Source organism: Pelobates fuscus, chromosome 7 (genome assembly GCF_036172605.1).
Source record: "Pelobates fuscus isolate aPelFus1 chromosome 7, aPelFus1.pri, whole genome shotgun sequence".
Classification (NCBI taxonomy): domain Eukaryota; kingdom Metazoa; phylum Chordata; class Amphibia; order Anura; family Pelobatidae; genus Pelobates; species Pelobates fuscus.
This window is the reverse complement of record NC_086323.1, coordinates 70,568,712-70,593,569: the sequence shown is the minus strand read 5'-3', so window position 1 is coordinate 70,593,569 and position 24,858 is coordinate 70,568,712. Positions and strand designations below refer to the sequence as shown.

General features: G+C 41.0%; 1 protein-coding gene across 2 annotated transcripts in view; it reads right to left on the bottom strand.

The window, feature by feature from the left end:
* Positions 1-24,858, bottom strand: part of FNBP1L (formin binding protein 1 like) — a 116,844-nt gene that overhangs the window by 45,403 nt on the left and 46,583 nt on the right. For both annotated transcript variants that reach the window (XM_063428411.1, XM_063428410.1), the window contains exons 2-3: positions 17,796-17,911; positions 1,436-1,489 (exon numbers count right to left, since the gene is read on the bottom strand). In XM_063428411.1, coding sequence (XP_063284481.1) covers positions 1,436-1,489; positions 17,796-17,911 — 170 coding nt within the window. The remainder of the gene's footprint in view (positions 1-1,435; positions 1,490-17,795; positions 17,912-24,858) is intronic.

Sequence of the window (24,858 nt, the reverse complement as noted above, 5' to 3'; positions counted from 1 at the left end):
GACATTCCAAAAGGCATGGCATATAGAATTGGGGCAAGAAATAGATGAAGAACAGTGGCAAAGGGCGTTTGCAATACACAAGGGCAATACACGATGCACATCGCATCTAGAAATAATCAGAAAACTGCAATACAGATGGTATAGGGTGCCCGAACAATTAGCCAGGATATACCCGAACACCCCCAATGTATGCTGGAGATGTGGGACAGAGAGGGGTACGATGAGCCACATCTGGTGGTCATGCAAGGAGATTGGGAACTACTGGGGAATGGTAGAAGGAATAGCTAAGGACTTACTGGGTAGACACTGGAAACTTTCCATCCACCAATGCATACTGTTCATGTTACCACAGACAATGACCAGAGTTGAGGAAGCCCTACTGTTTCACTTGCTGATAGCAGCGGTGACGTTACTAGCCAGATCATGGAGGACACCAACATCTCCAACTAGGGAAACTCTCCTGCAGCAAATATCACTTAACTGGCAATACGAAAGAATGGCGAACACACATATCGGATTCAAAAAACACGTAGGGCCAGCCAACGAGAGATGGGAAGAGTATAGGGGAAATAACTAGGTAAAGGACCGAGGTGGGTCTTAAAAGGCAGGAGGGACAGATAGTTAAAGAGGGAAGAAGGTGGAGGGAAACATGAAACGCTCACTACACAACGCAATACTAACGTAGATGACAACCCCAACATCCACGAAAACCCTTAAGGAAAAGGGCACTGACCATAACAACAGGAAAAGAGCTAGACAGCAGCTGGTCATCACACTAAAAGGAAAACATAGCTAGAGACTGTAAGAGGCACGGATTGGCGATGTAATTGTATTATTGTATTAATGTATAAAGTTAAGGTATAACACTTTTGCTTATCAGAGCATGGTATGTCAACACTCTAACCCCAACCACTTTTCCTTTCTGTAACCATGTGTGGATTGTAGTATCACTGTATTATTGTACATTGTTAATGTAAAACACTTCTGTTTGACGAAGCATGGTATGTCGAAAACTTGACCCCTACCCTTTTTTTTTTTCTGTACCCCGTTTTCTTTTTCGAGTAAATAATTGAAAAACAATAAAAATTGTCAAATTGGAAAAAAAAAAAACTGTTCAATGCTGAAAGAAATTATGGTACCAGGGGACTCCAGGCACTATAACCAGTTTAATTAGATAAAGCAGACACAGTGCCTATGGTGTCCCTATAAGTAAATGTATATACATACAAAATAAATAAAGGTGGTCCTAGTTTAGGTCTCTTCTCCGATTTACTATTTATTAGTATTTTTTTTTTTTCTTCAAACCCCCGCAGTCAGAATCATGAGTAAACATAAGCTTAGTAATGGCATACTGGTCTGACCTGCTCTGGTGATATTTGAAACGCATTAAGATCTGTACAGCAGTGTACGATGAATACATGACATTTCCACATACCTCGGTTCATCGTCTTTAGCTGGGCGCTTTGGGCAATATTTCTTAACCAGGTTTCTGAAATGTGAAGAAAAGAAAGAAAAAAAAAAACAAAGTTTCATAAGTAGGCTGTTCCTCAAACATATATTATGGTACGGTTAAAATAGAGATTAGGTTCAATGCAAAGAGCCTTCTAGGCACTGAAAATGCAAGCCATATATTTTCAAATGTGCAAAATCTATTGTCCCGTGTGGACTATTGCAACACCTTACTGCCCAGTTATTTTCTCTTACATACATGGCAATGTGTGCAAAGATGCTGGGATATTTGTAACGCAGACCAAAGGCAGTGTAATTTTAACAGAAGCTGTGTAGATTGTGTTGGCACCTTTTTTGGGGTGTGGAGGGGGGGGGAGTTGGCGACCTAAAATTCACGTATCGTACCAATGAAACAATAGAAATGACCTTAAAAAGACCTCCTGTTCACCCCGTCAGCCTTGATTCAGTCAACTCAGGATTGAAGTTGCAAAGATCACAACTGCCATGAAGTAACAGGATACACACATGCACACATGACCACAGAGGTCTGTGGTGACACCATAGTTGCAGAAGAGGCCATTCTATACACTATGTCAATGCCAACAGAGAACAAAAAAAAGGACATAATAATAATGAAAACTCATCACTCTGTAACCAGCAGGCAAACTGATGTTACTTCTACCATAATAAAGAAACGAAAATAAAATAAACCTACTCATTTTATTTACTAAAGATAGAAGGAAGACTGAGTTTCTCCTGCCGGGAAACAGTCTTGCAACACTGAGGATTGAAATAATATCGAAGTCTGATCGTATGCCAAAAAAAGTAGATCAACAGTATTTGATTATAAAATGAAAGTTGTTTATTATATTGTTTCCTGTGAGCTTTACATATATATAAAAAAAATTAAACAAAATACCGAGTGCAAATTTGTGAAACAGTTATATTTCTTGACATAGTAATGTACATAACTAGACAACTGTAATCAATGCCATGCAAAGGAGACATGAACAATAATAGTTTGGCCTATTTGGCATGTGCTCATGCATTTTTACCAAATGTGTTTTCCCCACTCCCTGCACCCTTTAGGTTTTGCAGTCTAAACACACCTCATTATAATTCATTAGGTGAAAGGCATTACAATGCGTTTCCTGGCAACCACGCAACAGGCCTTTCAACTAAGGTCTTTCTGCTATTTACAGGAAGTAAGCTGCTGTATATGATGCCTACAAATTAGAGAGGTGATAACTTCTGAGAGCTCGGAGCCTTGAATAAACTTGCAAGGCACAGTGAAAAATGCCTGCAGCCCTCAAACACATTTCATCAGAAACTGCTACGCAGGGATAGGATTGAGGTTTAAAGCAGGCCCTCCGAGACATACGAGTGGGACTTAACCCCTTAAGGACCAAACTTCTGGAATAAAAGGGAATCATGACATGTCACACATGTCATGTGTCCTTAAGGGGTTAAAGGGGAATACAAAATGGAAAAAAAGGGAACAGGCTGAGCACGAATATTGAAGTACAACTTCAGTTGCGGTCTTCAATTTGGTTTGGGATTACAATTCACAACAAACTAATCAAGCTGGCTGTTGCCCCACAAAAAGAAACAACCCTCTACTGATGCACAAAAACAGATCCCCAAAAAATGGGACCTGGCGCTAAGGTATATGTTCGCCTGGGAAATCACCAAATAGCCACTGACCAGCTCCCATAGGCAGCTATGAAGCAAGCTGTCTCCGCCCACTCCGGGGCTCCCTTGTTTACTCATTGATATCAAATCATAAATTATAAGAATAGATCAGTCAATCCTTGGGGAAGGGAAGTATGTATAATAATATCAAAATCAAATTTTGCTTCACTTTTCAAACGCACCACATCCCCTCCCCCCCCCTGCCCTTTTACACATGCTACATTGACACCATGCATCATTACACCACCATAGTTCAATCTCCATGTATAAAATACCACAACACTTTACCAAGGCAGTTAAATGACCACTAAAATCACCCAGACTAATTCATCTCCATGAAGTGGTCTAGGTCCAGTGGTCCAGTATGATGAACCCTTCAAGGTAAAACACTGGCAAATGGTAATGTTTACCTTGAAGAATTAAATAATCAATCTTGGCGCGTGCACATCAGGTACCCAATGCCCCTCTATGCGATGCATTGGATCGGACCATCGCCAGAGAAAGTCATGTCTCTTGGATAATGTTCCGGAAGGGGGAGATGTGATCAGTGGTGAGAGAGTGAAGGAAAAAGGTGAGGGCAAAAAAAAGGGATTAAATTATTTTATTTGGGGGCGGGAGCACCTACATATAGGGACACTGTACCATTGGTGATACAGGTTTGTACTTCTAACACTATAGTGTTCCCATAATCTCATGAATTACTGCAGAAATTCTTTGCCCACACCATCTGCATCTTTTCCAACATTGCCCCGTAGGCTCATTCTATTACAAGGACTGTACTTCCATTTAGTGACCTGCATGTGATTCCATTGAAGTGACCGGTGACAATATGGAGGTCAAAGGAAGGGCAATCCTTAAATTAGAGCAGACTCTCAATCTCCTCAATTTATAGACAGGATGAGACAGAAATAAGCGATTTATTGTAGAGAAATGTTGAGGATGGGATGAAAATTACAGCATTTAGAAACTGCAAGGTATATTCTCCCATACCATTTGTAATTTTGAGAAGTATAGAAGAATGCATTTTAATTACGGTATTTTTTTTAATATAGATCAACGCTATATATTTCAAACTATCTGGGGGGGGGGAATCTAGTTTTATTAAAGCTGTAACATTGTGTATAATTACGGTGTTTTGTGTCTCCACTGTGCATGGCTACGGAATATGTCTGCATTTTATATAATCCCCTCATTTGTCTGGCCTCCAGTTTCAACGTTTGACGGCCATGTTCAAGGCTCCTAAGCTGTTCTCCACTTGTCACGCAGATACAACCTGTGGTGCTTGCTATACAGGTTTTTCTATACTTCCAACCCTAACGTTGCATTCCAACCCATTAGTGTAATTACACCTATTATAATTTAACCATTACAGGAGAGTTGAAGGACAAGATTTAGACAATTTCATTTCATTAAATGGTTTTTCCGGAAGGCCACAGGCAATACCTTTCTCAGACCCTTGCTCATCATGGATGTGACCAGTGACCCTCCCTCTGCCCCCTCCCCCACATTATATGCAGTGTCATATTGGATATTCATCTAGTTTCACAGAGTTAAATAGTACAGCAATAACTGACTTCAAGGTACATAAAGACTTGAACATTTTCCATTTATCTAACAAAAAGCAAGTCTGCACAGAATCTTTTGCTCAAAAACACATACATACACACACACACACACTTTATGCACAAACCGCTACATTTCTCATGGGCAATATGAAACACCACCATTACTAATGCCTTTCCTTTAACAATGTTACATTGTATTTTGAAGTCTCTTTATTTTGCTTAGGCCAACCCTTTTTTTCCTCCCCTTTGTGATGTTGTTTAATGTCCCTTAGACGATGTTATCACTTGAGTTGTGCAGGAACAACCATATTATGTCATAGTTCAGCAATATTTAACTACACTTTTCTCTCGTAAAACAGTGACATTGAATCTTTCTGCTGCGGAGTTGAAGACCAAAAGTCTTGGCTCTTGTGTTTTCCTGTATACAAAATGTTTCCCATAGGAGAGAGTACAAAGCCTTCAGGCCACAATGTTGCCTTCAGGATGTGAAAACCTTGGTTAGCACGGACACCAAAAATAAAGTACAGGAAAATCTCAAAGCCTGCGCACAGGAGATTTAGCAAATAACCTACAATGTCACAGCTAATTAAAACAAAGGCTGGGGAAGGAATGTGTGTCTAGCGATAACTATAGGCACTCCTCCACAGAAGATCTGGAAGCAAGCTTGTAAAAGGAATTTAAAAGGGACACTCCATGCAGTTGGTCATGCTTGTTATGCCTTTCACAAATAATGCATTAAAATAATGGAAATAACATACCCCTCACTGAATGCCCCTGTGACTGTAGTCCGTAACCTCTTCTGGCTTGAGGTGTTACATCTGGATGGGCTGCCCCAATCAAAGTGCTTTTCAAACAGGCCAAAAATATTTAAAATATAATTAGATTGCTGGGGCCCCCTTTACCCACCAAAACAAGTCATCAGAAGACTGGCATCATCCGATCACCTCCTATTTCCATATTTATATAAATGTGTGTGGCTCATCTTGCAGAACTTGCACTATACTCTGGCTAGTTGTCAAGCGGAAAACATAACACACTTTGTTTGAAACCAGGTAAAGCCTTTCAAGCTATGGCGGTAATCAGCACAGCCCAACACAAAAAATAAATAAATAAAAACGCATCTTGAAAATCAAACGCCTACTGTTAGCAATGACAATGTCATATGAATATGCAAATTATTCTTATTACACTAAAAGAATATCCAGACAGAGTAAGTGAACATTGCAAGATCACATTCAACCAAACTGTGCACAACGCACAAAACGCACAGCCAGAATACCACCTATACAGTATTCTTAAAGGATATATATCACACTGCAAATCCGTGAGCTGAACCCAGGGGCTACCTGAGATCTTTCACTACCACGGCTTTAAATAAAAGAAAAAACAGCATGGAATCATGCATTAAAAAGAACACAGGTTACAGCGCTTGTGCAACACATATCCTTGTAACCACTCTGAGTTTTGCCTGACTTCAGGGTTTTCACATCACTACTAAATGACGTAGTGACCGTCACTACACCCTGTACGTCTGCCATTTAAAGGCACCTCACTCTATGGGTATCTCAGAGTGTGAGGATAGCCACTGCATCTCCTTAACTCTGGCTCAGATTGGGCTTCCAGGAGCTCCGTTACATGCCAATCCTACTGTGAATGGCATATTGCTAAATGCATCAGATTTAATGCAGTTGTTAAGCTTTTTCAGTATCATTCGGTAATATATGTAAAATGTTCAAGAACCAGTACAACTGAGCACACACAAATATATGTAAAGAAAGCTTAAATAATGTTAACATTATACATGTGGTCTATTATTAACCATTATTAAATATGTGGGAGGGGGCAAAGATGTGTAACTGGGGAGTTTTCGTAAATATTTTCTTTGGTTCCGTTTAGCGGAATTGTTCCTCTTTGCTATAGCTTATAACCCTCTAAAAATCCCTCAAGCCAGTCCAGATTTTGTCAACTGACTCCACTAAGCTCCAGCCAGCCGCCATGCATAGACACACCACTGTTGCAAATCTACCCAAAGCAAGGATAAGCCAAGTTAAAGGGAAAATAAATCTATATCTATAGCAACATCAAACAGCAGTCTGTTTTCAATAAATTTCAGTAATGCTGGGGGAAACCTTGCATAATATAGGTCTTCTAAAATGTGTTTCCTATGAGAAATATGCATGACTTAATAGAATGACATAATATTGAAATAAAAACAAATAAGCTTGTTGGATCCCCCGAGAACTTGATTCCACCATAAGGAAAGCACCGTGATGTTCATAAAGTTTAGCAAAATGCAAATGGTCACCAGCAGGTCACCAGATTGAGGAAGTGATGAGAACTGATGAGAAACAGGAGATTGGTTACAAATAGTTGCAGTACTAGAACGTAGAGTTTCGGTCACCACTGCAACATGCCAGTTTGACCCACGCCAAGGATACTAAACCACAAAAATAAAATATATAAAAAGGTATTGTAAGCTTAAAATCAAATCACTTATTTTGGGGGTTGGGTAAATCTAAGACATATGTAAGCAAGTATATTGTGACAGCTGATTCTACCCACTAACCTACTAAATCACCAAATATGCACTGGGCTAGATTCTTATCTTTGATACAGTTCAATCCAATTCTCCCATGTACCGAAATGGAATAATAAACAATGAATTCTGAAAGTAAAAATTCCCTGATCAAACATGGCAGAATGCACTTATGGGTTTACTTATGGCTCCTCGCCTCACAGTAGAAAGGACAGGACATAGAACTCTGAAACTGGTGTAAATAAATGTATTCTATCCCCATCTGGCAGTCATTTTCCTGTCCTTCACAGCAGTTTAGGAATCTGCTTTAACAGGCCTAGATTTTTATTGTATGCTCACCAGGCCAATATATTTGTAGGCCCAGCCAGGGTTCAGCCTCTGATACCTGAAGACCCACCAAACAGCACATATGTAAGAGTTGCCTTCTTGATTACCCCCTTTAGCAACCAGAGTTCTAACACAAATCTCTCCCTGAAGGGATGACTGTTGTCCACTGGATACATATGGGCAAGGCATGGCAAAGCCGCATTCCCTGGACAACTTGTAAACAGCACTTCCATAAGGTAACTACATGGGTGGGCCTCTTTTATGAATCCCACCATGTCTGGGGTCATCTAAACAATATCACCACTAATGTCTTTAGAATTTCTATTGTCTAATCTTGTCAGAAGGCTTCTCTATGTTCAGTGTCCAGTCAGTGTTTCATTAACACACTGTGAAAGCATAGAATAATAAAAAATAAAAGAAAGAAAGAAAAAAGAAAAAAAAAGGAAAAAACAGCGCACAACACAAGAAAACCAGAAAAATAAATAACAGCTTTATACACAACTACTTTTTAGATGAGTCACAGTTCTCGTGTAAAACAAATTCCATTTTACTTTCTCTATTAATTTGTTGTTATATTTTTGTTTTGTTTTTACCTTACAGAGTTTAGGAAAACAAAAAAGAAAGAGGAATAAGATCATTAAATTCCATGGAAACAATAGATCAATAAAGACATGAAATCACAAAAAGTATAATGAGCAGGCACACACTACTCAAGATTGCCAAGAATATGTGACCTCATCTTTTTACTAGTGTGTATTTCCATACGTTGCTTGTATAGACTAGAGAGGAATTTGGGGACGTCGGTCATCAGTAATTGACAATTTGTAAAAAAAAAAATATATAAATAAATGTAAAAAAAACAATAGTGTTAGGAGGTAGAAAAAAATGCCACCCTCAGTTGTTTAGAAAGCGAAATTCTGATGAGTGAAAACAATAGACTTATTTGAAAACTGCTATATGTAACTGTAAAAGTATGCAGTGTTCCTTTTAAAAACTCTCAGGCGTGTGACATGTCACACTAAACAGGAGGTCAACTTATGTTTGTTCTGCACAGAGCTTGTGTAATAGAAACAAATGTTATATTACTTAAGATTGGGTTTAAATGTAAAATTCATCTTTATTTGAACTTCCCTTCAGTAAAGTATTGATGCAGTGCGAATGCAGATCTTCTGATGTGTCGGGGGGGGTTGCTCTCCATGTTCAGTACTTGCAACTTATGTATTTGCTTTTTTTTTATATATATATTTCTTTATTTTAGTAGTGCATGTAAAGAAACATATGCAAGGACATGACATTGATGGATAATGCGACAAAGTTGTTTGAATGTGCAAAACAGAAATGTGCCCTTTTTTTGTTACATAGTTACATAGCTGAAAAGAGACTTGCGTCCATCAAGTTCAGCCTTCCTCACATATGCTTTTGCTGTTGATCCAAAAGAAGGCAAAAAACCCAGTCTGAAGCGCTTCCAATTTTGCAACAAACTAGGAAAAAAATTCCTTCTTGACCTCAAAATAGCAGTCAGATGTCTCCTTGGATCAAGCAGCTATTACCCCACTAATTAGAAACTATATCCCTGTATGTTATGTTTTTGCAAGTATTTATCCAATTGCAGTTTAAACATCTGTATAGACTGACAAAACCACCTCTTCAGGCAAATAATTCCATATCCTTATTGCTCTTACTGTAAAAAAACCTTTTCTTTGTTGTGGTTATAATTCAATCAAACGGCAATAAACCCTGACATAAGCCAAATATTGAACAGAAATCGGAATAGTAATTGTGTGTTATGCCTGTCAGGTGGGGTATACATTTTGATAATATAGTATACTGTAGTATACGAAACCAGGCATAATTGGGGACGCCTCTTTGGCTGAGGATATTCTATGGCCAGAATGTGGGTTACCGTGAGGGCTTGTGGAGTAGTCAATTGGTATAGGATTCCTGCATTTCTCAGTTGGCTCGTTGTTGGAAGGAGCATTTTGAGTCATTGCAAGGTGGACCTCAAAAGGTCTTGATAGAAGGACAGGTCGGTTCCACCAATTGAGTATGGTGTTTGGTTTCATAGTGCTGAGAGGAGTGCCCTTTTGTCTTGAGCCAGGGAGCAGTGTATTATGAAGTCACTCACAACATTCGTTGGAGCATTAGGTGACTTTGGCTTATCTTCAGATTATTACGTCTGGAATGGTCCTCCAGCGTAGCGAGGTGCGTGGAGAATGCTTGTTGTGTTTTTAGGACATTTTGCAGGGAGTTCCTCACATTGGACACTTCCCACCTCACATCAATGATGTCCTCTTCAGCGGCTCTCACCCTGTCTGTGACCACCTGTAAGTCAGCCTGGATAACTGCTATGTCTGCAGTCAGCATCTGGCAGAATTCAGTTAGGAGATTTCTAATGTCTTGCTTGGTGGCCAGAGCTGATATATCAGGGAAGCCTGAGGTGATTTGTTCTGGTACTTGTGGCAGGGTGTTAGTTTGAGTGGATTCTGTGTGTGGTTCTCTGGGGTCGCCATTTTGGGCAGGGCCTGGTGTTGAAATAGAGCCCCCGTGTCTTGGGATTCACTTTGCGTACCTGGTGGTGGTTTCTGTGAACGTCTCCCCATGGTTGAGGGCTGATCAGCAGCGAGGTTGCGGTCTGTGATCAAGTCTGGATAGCACTGAAAAGGGATGTGTCCGACTAATTGTTCCAGGCGTGTAGGGAGATGGTAGGCCGCTGTCTTTTTCCGCCGCCGGTTCTGTCCAGAATTCGCAACGAATGGAATGTGCAGACACCGGGAGCCGCCAGAGTATAGACGCTCGTGTTGGTTTCGTTGGATGGGATGTGTATCTCAAGATATTGCGCTGATTTAACAGAACATCGTCGGAGCTGCAGAAAATGGTTTCTGCTCCGATCCCCGGGTAAAGCCCAGACCCCAATGCCTTGCATTTTGAATCACAGCCATTTGCTTTGTGCTCAAGGGGAATTTCCCATCTTCCTATTTTACACTAGATTTCTGTACTTAACAATTAGTTAATAGGATGAGCATCTGTCTACACGAAAAAAAATCCTTGTATGGGAGGAGGGGTATTTTTGCTGAAAGTGGATATTGTTTAGGAAAAGGGGTGGGGATATAATTTATTATGATTTTGAAAATACCATGGCTTCTCACCTTTTTATGATAACACTCTACTATAACTGGCTTATATGAGGTTGGCATAATGTATCACATTTGTCCACAAGTGAAGGGATCAAGCATTGGGAGTACTGGTGTAAGTGCACCCATTCCCTGAATGACCGGGTTTGTTTGCAGAGCCAGTAACCTAAAGGGTATCATAGAGATGCACTGGATTCAAAGTTTCTTAATGTAAAGAATTACACTGGTGACGCTGTCAGGGTACCTGAGGTCTCTACCTCTGAGAGAGGTAGAGACTTAGTCGTTTATCCGTCTAGACGAGCTGTTTCCTCCGTTCCTCGCGGTCCATCCAGTCACTTAAACGCTGGCCGCGAGGGATCCGCTTCCTTTTCTAACATGACGCTCAGTACGTGACGTCATGACGCCAATCCCGAGTGACCTGTCACTCAATTGTCCGATATCTAATCAGTACTTGTCGGAGGCGTGTCTACTCTCCGGAGTCAGGGTATTTAAGCTTGCTTCTCTCTTCAGCTCATTGCCCTGTCGTGGTTCTAGCTTGTCTAGTCACTCAGTGTTCTTGTATTCTAGTATTCTCTTTGGTTCTGACCCGGCTTGTTGTACTATTCTGCTTATCTCTGTTATCCCTCTGACCCGGCTTGTCTCTCGCTTACCTGTCTTCTCGTTCCCTCGACCTCGGCTTGTCTCTGACCATTCTCTGTTATTCTCTGTACGTTAGTCCGGCCATTCTAAGGCCCGGTACACGTACCTTTCTACTGTTTGGACTCTGCGTGTTGGATCCCTGTCCCGATCCTGACAGACGCACAGTGATTGCCACGCAAAGTTCCCAACAGAGCAGGGATTTCAGATGTCCTATAGTTTGGTGGGATAGTCCCTATTTTTGGATACTGTCCCACTGTTACAATTTAGTTTTCCCGATGTCCCACATGGATGCAGAGAGAGCTTTAACAGTGTGGACCGGCCAAGAGGCTGTCTGTCAGCCTGACGTACTCAATGCAAGGCTATAACATCCATTCAGCGGGCTGGCAAACCCTTTTGGCATTACGCTTTACTTTGGAAGAGCATCCTGACAACTAAAATTTAATCTCCAACATAATGTTTTATCAAAGGTTGTTTGAAGCATCCTCCAATAATAAATGTGAAATATGGGGAAAAACACCATGTGGCTTAAACTGTAAAATTCTATTTCCTCAAGATTCCTTTAGAGGTTATAAGGTTACCAAAAACACCATAGGTCACATAATGGGTATTCTACAAGCAGATTACCAAAGGCAACACATTAGCCAAAGTAAGACAACAGTAGGCAAATACGTACTGGATGTGTAAAAGTAATGAAACAACCAGAAATGCAATGTTAGATAATGAGCTTAGTACAACATTTCATATCACTGATTTATTTTTATTTTTCAAAGTTTAATTAAAGTTAGATCGAAGCTATAATGCTAAATGTATTATGTCGTCATCCATGATGAAAGGGACATAAGGACCTAAACAGCTTTCGCTTATTGGAGACATTTTGATGTATAGACAATGTCCCTGGAGTCTATCTTCTCCATTCTCTGCCATTTAGGGGTTAAATCACGTTGTTAACCTCCCTGCAAGTGTCCTGCCCATTTCCTGTAAAGAGAGACCTAATATTTATATTTCCTTTATTGCATAGTCTGTTTGATTAGGAATTGCGTATGCCTTGCTCTCTTAATAGCTTGCAGAGGCCTTATGTGTGTGATTAAAGTTCAATTAGCAGAAGTAAACAGAGCCAAGAGAGGTGTGGCTAGGGCTTCATGAACAGAAACCCAAGTAATTTAACTACAAAATGGCAGAAGATTGAAAATAAACTGCAGGGGTATAATCTATACCAGGGATAGGCAACCTTCGGCACTCCAGATGTGGACTACATCCCCCATTATGCTGGCAAACCATTTCCTTAATCCAAATTATTTGGGGGCCTACAATATCACGTTTTTGGATTACTTTGAACAAGGTTATTAGCAATGCTTTCTATCCTAGCCTCAGATTGATATATTAGTTGATCGTGAATAACAGTACTTTACTTTCTATTTAAACTGAGCCATCGTCTAAAAATCTATGGATGACAAATGTAGCTTCAGGAGGTTATAAAGGAATGATATGCTTGCATAAAATCGACTAAATTATACAACTCAATTAAATTTAGATTTGTGCCTATGTACGGCCATTGGTAATTAAAGCACAGCATTCTAAAAATCTTGCGTACAGCCCTCTGAAAGGTCAAAGTGCATGCATACGTAATGCAGTTGCCATACTCTTCGTTCATATATTTCAGAAAAACAGGTAAAAGCAAAAAACAACATTACCTACATATTCCAGCTGGCCAAGCCGCTTGTGTGTGGTTTAAAACAACCAACAACCCAACACAACCCAACACAGGCTTCAATTGCACAGACACACTAGTGGACAAACATACCATATGATGCATGCACGCTGAACATTAATTAAACAAACCCAATAGTAACGACTGTCCTGTCTAAAGTTGGACACTTGAAATGTATGCAATGTTGAAATCGACGTTTTAAATTGTTTCTACTGTGGATTTACGTAAATCCACACAAACTGCTGGCTTGAATTATACAAAAGTAAAATAAACACTATAGTAAGTGTTTGTTTATGGTTAATGAGAGATTATTAAAGCCTCCGGGAACATGGCTTGAAACCCATCACCAATGTTTTGGAACAATCTAATCAGAAACCTTTTTGTAGAAAGCAAAGTGTTTGAAAACACAGTAATTGCTACAAAAAGGCTTTCTGAGCAACAGGATTTAACTGCAAATTCCTTTTGTGAATGATAGCATGTGTTTAAGTAATTACGTAATGGAGGATTTGTTTATCTGAAAGAGTACATTTTTGGTGTCCATATTCCTACTGGTCGCTTACATTACCGTTCTAGAGAATGCAGAGATTTATCATGTGTAATGGAATAATCAAGAGATCTTTTTCTTACCACATCCTGACATGTCATCCCACTTTGGTTTAGAATAAATCTTTCTTAGCCCCAATTAAAAATAAAAAATGAAAAATGTTTTTGGAGTAGTTCAACCAAATACCATATACCGGTACCTTTGGAGTGAGTAGAATGCGTACAGTAAAATTAGCCAGAGACAATTCTACATTAAAGTGACCAGACTAATTTAATCTGATAATATAGATATCACAGCTTATATTGGGAATTGAGATAAAAGAAAACCTCAAACATTTCAAAACAGGGCTCTGTAAGATCTAAAACGAGCTGAATGATCAAGTTTCTCTGGTGCTGGGATCAAACTGGTGTGGCTGGTAACAAGGCCGTGGACCTCTGAGGAACAAAAGGGGTAACTTTCCTTATGTCCCAATGATGACAGCCAGACAACTGACAACATTTGCAATAATCTCAGAACACATGAAAAGGCAGAAGCTTCAGACATGCTGGAAACTCCATGCTTTTTACCTCCTTTCAAAATTGGCAGCTGGCATTAGGTTATAGAAAAAGCCTTCTTAACAGAAAAATGGAGACACACCATTGTATAGTAGTTCTGCATACGTCCTAATAAAAGAACAGTTGGGTTCCCTCAAAGAAAGCGGTGGTTTGGCTTCGCACCTTTTAACATGGTGTCCTTGTCCATAATGCGTTTAAACTTAAAGGACCACTATAGGCACCCAGACCACTTCAGCTTAATGAGGTGGTCTGGGTGCCTGGTCCAGCTAGGTTTAACCCTTTTTTCTATAAACATGGCAGTTTCAGAGAAACTGCTATGTTTATAAATGGGTTAATCCAGCCTTTAGTGACTGTCTCATTGACAGCCGCTAAAGGGCTTCCGCGTTTCTCACTGTGATTTTCAGAGTGAGAAGACGCCAGCGTCCATAGGAAAGCATTGTGAATGCTTTCCTATGGAGTGGCTGAATGCACGCACGGCTCCTGCCGCGCATGCGCATTCAGCCCAAGAGGAGGAGAGGAGGCGGAGACTAAGAGGAGAGCTCCCTGCCCGGCGCTGGAGAAAGAGGTACGTTTAACCCCTTCCTCCCCCCAGAGCCCGGCGGAAGGGGGTCCCTGAGGGTGGGGGCACCCTCAGGGCACTATAGTGCCAGGAAAACTAGTATGTTTTCCTGGCACTATAGTGGTCCTTTAAGAACACTCAAGGTGTCTTTAGGGGATTTTATCAGCGGATAGCAGTCAATGTCCTCCGTTATCCACCCCAATTTCATAAATCCCTTGGCTTGTAGTGGTCCTGGTCCTCCAGGTTTGTTACTCTAGTGTTCAAGTCAGAACGAGTCTTCTGCAGGTGTTTGTTGACTAGTTCAGATGCCGTCACATGAGTGTGAATGTCTCCCACGTGCTCCTCTTTTGCAGTAATTGAGCCTGTCGGAATGGTTACTCTTTAACTGCAGATACATCTTCTTGCAAAGGTGAATAACTAAGTCACAGTCGAGCCTTAAAGAGACAATATAGTCACCAGAACAACTACAACTTAATGTAGTTCTGGTGAGTATAATCATTCCATTCAGGCATTTTAATACAAATACTGCCTTTTCAGAATAAAGGCAGGGTTTACATTGCCCCTAGAGACACCTCCAAGTGGCCACTCTTCAGATGGCCACTGGAGGTGCTTCCTGGCTCAGTGCTGCACAGTAGGCAGCACTGCTGTTCAGCGTCTCCACGCTCTACATGGGGACGCTGAATTTTCCTCATAGAGATGCATTGATTGAAGGGGAGCTGATTGGCTCCTCAATGAGGAGGTGCTGATTGGCCAAAATGGCATTTGGCCCTGCCCCCTTGCCAATTTTAGCCAATCCGAAAATTATGGAAAAGCATTGGATTGGCTAAAAATCTGCAATTCTGATGATGTCACCAAGGCAGACATGCACGGCACTGGAAATAAGGTACGTTTTAATTGCTTTTAAGGGGGCAAAGGGAGGTAGGCCACCTAAATGGTGGGTCTAACACTATAGGGTCAGGAATACATATTTGTGTTCCTGACCCTATAGTGTTCCTTTAATATTGCCCTTAGTGGCAGGGGTATTATCCTATTTATAAGAGTCAAATGTTAGGTAACTCTGACTTGGTAGGTCCGAATGCATGCCTTTCTTCCCTTACGTTTATTTGTCCCACACCTTTTTTGATTGCAAGCTCATTTGGGCAGGATTACTGTTCCCGTATGCAAAACGTGTTCTGTTAAAATGGTCTTGTTTTACCTTTTATACGGCGCTGCAGAAAAAGTAGTAGAGCATGTCAGAGCATGTCAAACTCTCGGCCCACAATGGACATCTTTGCGGCCCAGCAAGCCGCGAGTTTGCCATGATTACTAAGGCAGAGTAGGCACCTGCTCGCCCCACATTGCAGGTGCCTACTCTCCTCCAATTTACCCAAGTAACGGTCAGAGGAGAGGTCCCTGGTGGCAGCGAGGGACCTGCTCCTCACTGCTACCTCAAGTGCGTCGTCTGTAGTGACGCCGGGTGCCAGAATATGACGTTATTCCAGCATCACCAAACTGGGCACGTGAGGGAGCAGTGAGGAGCAGATAGACTGAGCTCCCAAGAGAAGAGGCTCCACACCAGCTCCCAAAGGTAGGGAGCAATAAATCAAATAATGTTGTTGTGTGCGCGTCTCAGTCAGACAGCGAGTGCGCGCGTCTCAGTCAGACAGCGAGTGCGCGCGTCTCAGTCAGACAGCGAGTGCGCGCGTCTCAGTCAGACAGCGAGTGCGCGCGTCTCAGTCAGACAGCGAGTGCGCGCGTCTCAGTCAGACAGCGAGTGCGCGCGTCTCAGTCAGACAGCGAGTGCGCGCGTCTCAGTCAGACAGCGAGTGCGCGCGTCTCAGTGTGTCTTGGTCAGTGTTGCGATGGCTGCGGCTGGACAGTGGAGGACCTGAAGCTGCACGGAGGCACGGAGGCACAGTCCGACGTGACATCAACGTTCTCCACTTTCACAGGTTTTCTAGGAGTAGCGGGAAGATCCACTTTGGCACAGGGTGCAGATGGCGCCATTGGGGCTATACCAGAGGCTGGACTCCAGAGCCGCATATAGGCAGCGGCAATGTGAGTGTAGTCTGCTTGTTGGCTAATATTATTGTTTTTTAAACAAGGGACTGGGTTTAGCAAAGGTGGGGGGGAGGGGGGGGAGAGACTGGAATTTAGTACAGGGGGTGGGGGGAGACTGGGATTTAGTACAGGGGGTGGGGGGAGACTGGGATTTAGTACAGGGGGTGGGGGGAGACTGGGATTTAGTACAGGGGGTGGGGGGAGACTGGGATTTAGTACAGGGGGTGGGGGGAGACTGGGATTTAGTACAAAGGGTGGGGGGGGAGACTGGGATTTAGTACAAAGGGTGGGGGGGGGAGACTGGGATTTAGTACAAAGGGTGGGGGGGGGAGACTGGGATTTAGTACAAAGGGTGGGGGGGTACTGGGATTTAGTACAGAGGGGGCTGGGGTTTAGTAGAGGGGGATGCTGATTTTTTTTTTTATACTGTATTTTTCAAACCAAACCTACGTTTCTCTGAAAATTTCAGGTATTTTGGGGGGGGGGGAGGGCAGGGGGGAGGGGTTGCGCCCACATAAACTTAAACCTTGTTTATGTGGCCCATGCTAGCCTTTGAGTTTTACATGCTTGCTTTAGATAATCCAGATGAGCAATCTATTGCAGGGACCAAATTCAGGGGCTAAAATAATCTTGACCTTACCCATCAAGTCACCCATATCTTGGGTGACCTAAAATAAATCTTTGTATGTCACTTTCTATTATCAGAAAAGTGCATCACATTTTTTTTACCACTGCATTCATACTTTATGTCAAAAAGCCATAAAATATTTCAATTCACCCAGAGAGCGTATTTCAGCAGGATGCAAATACAACTAACTTTAGATGCTTAGGATTCCTTATTAAATATATAACGCAGACAGGCAGATTAGTTTAACCACCCAACTATAGCATCCCCAACGATCATTTTTTAATACAGGTAAACAACTGTCTTGAGAAATTCTGAAGCAAAACATAAACGGGCAATAATTATTATATTCCTTCATTGTTTCCAATACACCTTAATGCATGTCATATTGAAACATGTTGAAAATTAGACATTTTTTTGACTTACCGAAGCTGTTTTGCGTAATTCTGCTCAATCTCTAATCTTTCTTTCACGAACTTTGCATACTTGTCCAAGAAGTCTATTCCCCATTGCGTATGCTTCTCTAAATTATCAAACTGATCCTACAAAGCAAAAAGAAAAAAAAAAAAAACATTTACTTTTTAGCTCACAAGCAATATTTTACAAACAGAAAAGTGACCATGGGTGAAGCAGAGTCAACTACAAATTTGGTGCCCAGGTATAAATACCAGCAGGGGGGGGGGGGGGGGGGATAAAGGCTGCCTGAACGTGTTGGGAGTTGTAATCCATGAAACATGTTGATATAATGTAATTGCATTTTACCCAGACTGTTGTAAAAAATATTTCCAAAGACGAGAATAAATACAAGTTTGTTTTTTTGTCTGTGAATGCAATTGAGATGTTTCTGAACTACAATACCTGATGTGCTGATCACGGTCTTTGTCTCTTTAAGACTGGCAGAGTATTGTGGGAAATGTAATTGAGGTATATCAGGTGCTATGGGGGCAAGAACCACAAGGAACATGAGAATAGGAATCTCCAAAAAAAAAAAAAAAAAAAAGTATTTAGCCACAGGAACAGGGAAGACTCTTTCATAGGGCTTACCGGTAGTTTTCAATTACCAGAACAATTCCACTGTGCAACAAATATTTTGCAAACACATTTACACTGGTTTTACCTTTGGTTTTTATTATTATACCTTGCAAAAACATGTACACTAACAATACACTTTGTTACCTAGAGACCCAATCCTTAGACTATTACATTGTACTATACTATTTGAAGCACACACACAAAATTGTTAATTCTAATGAACAGTTAAACTAAAAATAACGGTCTGGAACATAACTATTTTAAGGAACATTCTTCTCAATCATCTGGTTTTAAACAGAATACTTTTTTTGTTTTAACCCCTTAAGGACCAAACTTCTGGAATAAAAGGGAATCATGACATGTCACACGTCATGTGTCCTTAAGGGGTTAAATGTCTTATTTAAATGATTCATACCGTCTATTGATCAAAATTATAATGTTATAATGCAAGAGATATGTTAAAAAGAAACATATGATGGAAAACACAAACTATGGTTTAAAAAAAAAAAAAAAAGCGGCCAGGAATTTAAGATTTTACAAGGGCTTTGCTAATTTCATGCCACAGAAATAGACATGAAAAAGTTTGCAAAGCTAGAAAAAGTCAGCATTTTAGCCTAAACATTTGCATTTATGGAAACAACAATACATTTGCTGAGTTCACAGAAAAATCCATCTCACTCTGACAGGAAAATAATTACGTTAACGTCAACTAATTAAGTCGATTGTGCTCCTCCATGAAGTTAGTATATATAACAAGAAAATGGAGGAGTCTGCAAAAGGGGCTGCTTGCCTCCCATTTCACTGGCTGCTATGTAGTATCATGTCGCACCATAGGGAAACATCCACAGAAACCTAAACTAGATTTAAATTATTCTGAAACTTGATATATCATAAAAAAAATAAAAAATAAAAACATGCATAGCAAGGTCAGTTTTTTTTTTTTAAATATAGCCATACTTCCTAGAGCGTTGCTTTCGCTTGGAACAAGATGGATGCCTCAGAGAACATTAGCAAAACAAACATTTTCCCAAACTCTACAACTCTGGTTTGTGGCAAACAGATGTCCAAACAACTACACAAATGTATAGGTTTCATAGCGAATTGGCTCGTACCAGGGCTCAAATTTTCAAGTTCTAGGCTAGTAGCCAGGCTTTACAATAGCCAAGGACACTTTATTTTTAGGGGTGGGTCCAAGGGGCGAGGCTGCTCTGAGAAGGTTTGGGTAATTTAATGTAGGCAATTAAAATATAATTTAAAACAAGAACAATGCATCTTATTTATAGACTGATGTCTAAACACCTTTATTGTAGTTTAAAGATGTATTACTGCTGTTGAGCTCTATCATACACTCAGACACAGCAACACAATTCAATCATACATGAAAGAGGAATATTAACATAGGAAAAAGAAACAGGGGTTTTAGACCAAAATAGGGACAGTTGGGTGGTATACAGTAATCACCATTTTATGGCTTTATGATTCCTATGCTTTGCTCAAAATTTTGAAGAGTTTGTTTTCCACCGAACCATGCTTGGTTATGCAAATAGGGCCAAACCCCTCACTGCCCCATTCCAAATAATCATTCTTGCCCAATTACCTAAAGGGACACTATAGTCACAATAACAACTTTAGCTTAATGAAGCAGTTTTGGTGTATAAATCATGCCCTGGCAGTCTCTCTGCCATTTAAGCGTTAAATCACCTTGATTGGGCACGCATACCTCCCTGTATGCAACTTGCACAGCCTTCCTAAACACTTCCTGTAATTAAGTTTAATTTACAGAACAGGAGATTCAAAGTTTTAAAGCAAGTTACATCTCATTGAAAATGAAACCATTTTGTTTTCATGCAGGTTGGGTCAGTCACAGCCAGGACAGGTGTGGCTAGGGCTGCATGGAGAGAAACAAAAGTGATTTAACTCCTATATGGCAGAGAATGGAGCATTGAGACTTCAGAGGCATGATATATACATCAAAACTGCTTCATTAAGCTAAAGTTGGTTTGGTGACTATAGAATCCCTTTAACTTCATGTTTCAGAGCTCTCCACCTCTTCTTCCTACCATACACATCTGAAGAAAACCCCAAAAAAAAACAAAAAAAATTAAAACAATAACGAAAATACAGGTCCCTGCATCATATTCTTATCAGAATTGGCCAACTCACTGAGTTATTACCATAAAAGGAAAAAAACATGCATAAAAGGAAAACCTTAAGCCCTGCCAATCCAATAACCAACTTCACCTCATTTTAAGTTTCCATTCTGAGGAATCCATAATTAGTGACACTGAAAAGAGAAATACTGAGAAACACAAGAAGCCAACAGACCAACCATAGAAAGACTATCGGCAAAGCATCCCAGGGAATTCAGAGACAGGTCCAAGCAGGAGAGGCTTAGAACGAATATTTGAAACCTAGGCTGAGATTACAGAATGTAAAAACAGTGCATCTTAATATGTTCATTGCTGGAGAGCAGGGTCATTTAACAGGCTTTTTGCAATCAAAGTTTGTCTAAGGCTGCATGATAGGATTATAAAAGAATGTGCATGTTTTACACAACTATATAAAATAGCTTGGTTTGATTTTTAAAGGGACACTATAGTCACCTGAACAACTTCAGCTTAATGAGGTTGTTCAGGTGAGAACTATAGCTCCCTGCAGCCTTTCTCACGTAAACACTGTATTTTCTGAGAAAATACAGTGTTTACATTGAAAGCTAGGAACACCTCCAGTTGCAGTCACTCAGAGTGAACCAGTGCACGAGCATCCTGTGATTCAGTATCTCCTCCCTCTGCATGTGGACACTGAACTTTCCTCATGGAGATTCATTGATTCAATTCATCTCTATGAGGAGATGCTGATTGGCCAGGGTTGTGTTTGAATCATACTGGCTCTGCCCCTGATCTGCCTCCTTGTCAGTCTCAGCCAATCCTACGGGGAAGCACTGGGATTTGATCAGGCTATCACATGTCAGCAGACTGCTTGTTTTTCCTGAGTCTCAGCATGCAGATTTACAGCTTCTGGCTTGAATACAGTAAGATTTTGTACTATATTTATGGAGGCATGAGGGGCCCAGGGGGGCTAGATGGTCGTGTTAACACTGTAGGGTTAGGAATACATGTAGTTGCACTGGTGACTATAGTGTCCCTTTAACAGTATTCTTCAATTTGTATTTTCGAACATCGTCTGTTTACATAGAATTCATGTTTTTTTGTGTTTTGTTTTTTTTAATAGCTATATACTTGACCTGTGGTTTATGCTGTGGTTTTCATGGTAATCAATGAAACAGTTTGCAAAGTGTGACACTTACCATGTGGTGTCAGTGCCTGAGGTCCTATAGGTCAGAGTTTATCTTAAAATAATTGATAAAGTTCATACTTCCACATTACCATACCAATGCATACCAGTTTTAAATCAGTATTCACCGACTGCTAATAAATTCTGTTTTAATCTGGTATGAGTTGTTAATTTGTAAATATGAACTTCCGCTATTTCAGATCAACTCTGACCAGAAGGACCAAGAGCCTCCGACATCGCAAGGGCCAAGCTGTTCCTTAAACGTTTTTGCAGATTACTACATAGCACTACAGGGGTTATGGAATGAGGAGTCCTCTGGGCAGCCTGTCAGTAGTTATGGTGCCTAGAGATCCGTTTGAAAGTAACACTCTAGGCACCATAACAACTTCATCAAAATAAACTTGGTATGGTGCCCTTGGTCCCTGGTGCTTACTTACCTAAATGGATTAATCCATTCTCAAACGGTTTAACCCAGGCCTGCACAATCTGCAATCCCTGAGATATTTTGAACTACAACTACAATGATTTCCTCGCTGTTTCATTCAATGAATCATGAGCGTTGTAATTCAAAACATCTGGGGGGGCCACATGTAGTGTAAGCCTGGTTTAACCCCAAACGTTGCTCTCCAGCTCTGGATCTCCCATTCCTCCAGTGGCACCCAGATCTTGAGGTTCAGGATGGGTATAAGGTCACCGAGCATGGGCGCTGCTGAATGGCTAGAGCAGTCAGCTGACGCTCTAAGCCAATCAGTAGTTCCCCATTCATGCGCTTCCTGAAACTCTGTTGAGGAAGCCGGATTACACTGGGAAATTGGAGGTTCGCACTGGAGAGCAACCATTGAGGTTAAACCATTCAAGAATGGCTTATCCCCTTCAGGTATGAAAGCAGCCGGGACCTCTGGGTACCATAACAACTTAATTTCAATGAAGTTTTATGGTGCACTGTGTGTTCCTTTAAAGGGACACTCCAGGCACCCAGGCCACTTCTGCCCATTGGAGTGGTCTGGGTGCCAACTCCCACTACCCTTAACCCTGCAACTGTAATTATTGCAGTTTTCATAAACTGCAATAATTACCTTGCAGGGTTAACTCCTCCTCTAGTGGCTGTCTACAGCCACTAGAGGGTACTTCCTGGTCTATAGCACAGGTTGTCTGTGCTATAGCGTCGCTGGACGTCCTCACGCTGTGTGAGGACCTCCAGCGTCGCTAAAATATAGGAAAGCATCGAAAAGCATTTTCAATGCCTTCCTATGGAGAGGTCTAATGCGCCTGCGCGGCAGCATTAGGTCTCCCCCGCCGGCTGACGTGATGAAGGGGAGGAGCGTGAGCGGAGGAAGAAGCAGTGACGTGGGACATGGAGAGTCCCTTTAAGGCTCTTTGAAGCCAAAACATTGTATTCATGACTAGAACACTTGCATCTCATTGAGTTGTCAGACTCCATACATTCTGTTCTTTGGGATCTGATGGAGCACCATTTAAATGGAGCACCCCAATGCTATGGAAGGGACCACCTTGAATGGATTGAGCTTGCAACATGATCTGTGCTCTAAATGGATGAAAGTCTTAAAAAAATAAATAAATAAAACACTCAGCCATGCAGAATGGATGCTCGCAGACAGGGAAGTCTTTTATCAGATGAAAACCATAGTGCTCAATGACTTGTTAAACAATGAATATACTTTATTGCCCTTGTAGAGTCAGCTGTGATTAAGGAACTTATGCAATTTTAATACAAGGTTCAATATGGTGCATTAATCATAAGATGGATTTGGCAACATTGCAAGAACCGGCTAAAAATGGTCCCAGTGGTTTTATCGCACTTCCTTTTCCACAGCATCAAATGTATAGAAGAAGAAAAAAAAATCTGGCAGGTTAGGAGTTGTGTGAGACACGATATTATGCAGTCATCTTGACTCCATGCCCAGTTTCTAAACGCTCAACCGATTTTTACAGCTGAACTCTTACAGAAACTGCCCTCCCCAGGTCTGCATCTCACACAGAGAGGCGTTTAGCACAGCGACACGGCTATACTGCACAATCTCACGCACTGTCCGAGAATACCATATATCAGTGTGTGGTATTGGGAGGCAAGTTGGGTTAACATCAAGTGTTAAATTTCATTCTTTCTCTGCAAAAATCTGGCTGTGTTTGACTGAGTAATAAAAGCAGCACAGATCTGGATGATTTGGGATAAAAAAAATTAAAAAAAAATGTTTAAAAGCATATAGCTTTAGCAATGCCAGACAGAAAATAAAAAATAAAACCTGAATTGCTAGATTTAAAAAACAGGACCCCCATGGACTTTCTGTTGTGCCTTGTTGAACTTCATTCTGCATTCTGTACACAAAGACTGCCAAGATGCAGGGATCAGGTCACACAACATTTAATTTACAGGAACAAAGAATCCCTTGTAGAAGATCTTTTGATTTGTCTTTTGAGCATATTTTGCTGTGGTGGATAGGGTCATTAAAGAAGGTGCAGAGGAAGGAAGCCCTCTGTTCAGGTCTCTGATACCATAAATAGACTAAGGATATCAAACTGGACCTGTTAGGAGGAACTGCATATCATGTGAGGGATCTCGAGAACTCACCTGATTGATACGTCTCTAGCTTGTTTTATTACTAAAGAGCAAAAAGGATTGTTGGTTTATGTGAGTGGGGGGGGGGAGGGGGGTACATAATGAACAATTTTACTTTTAAAATAGAAAATTTTGGCCAGTTGTAGAGGGTAAATAAAAGATACATTGTAAGCACTCAAAAGACTAAATTTTCATGAAGTAATTTGGTGCACAGATGCTCGACCTTTTACTTAATGTAACACGGCCATTTTTGAGAAACAGCAATGTTTAACCGCTGGAGGTGTAGTCTCAGACAAATTTATTCAGAGAACCACTAGAAACATTTTATTTTTATTTTTTTATAAGACCTTTGATTTCTGAAAGCCTTCACGTTCGGCTTTTGGGATTTTCTGTAGGAAGCTTTACACTGGTATAGCCCGGTTATTCCTGTTCATACTCAATGGGGAAGGTTTATAAAACTGGTACCCAAGGCCCCGTCCTGGTGTGCACACAGCATAAGATATGCTTTTGCCCACGTTGGTTAGAGCCAGAGTCAATGACAATGCACGGTTTGCCAGACAAATCAGCAAAGTTTTGCACAGAATA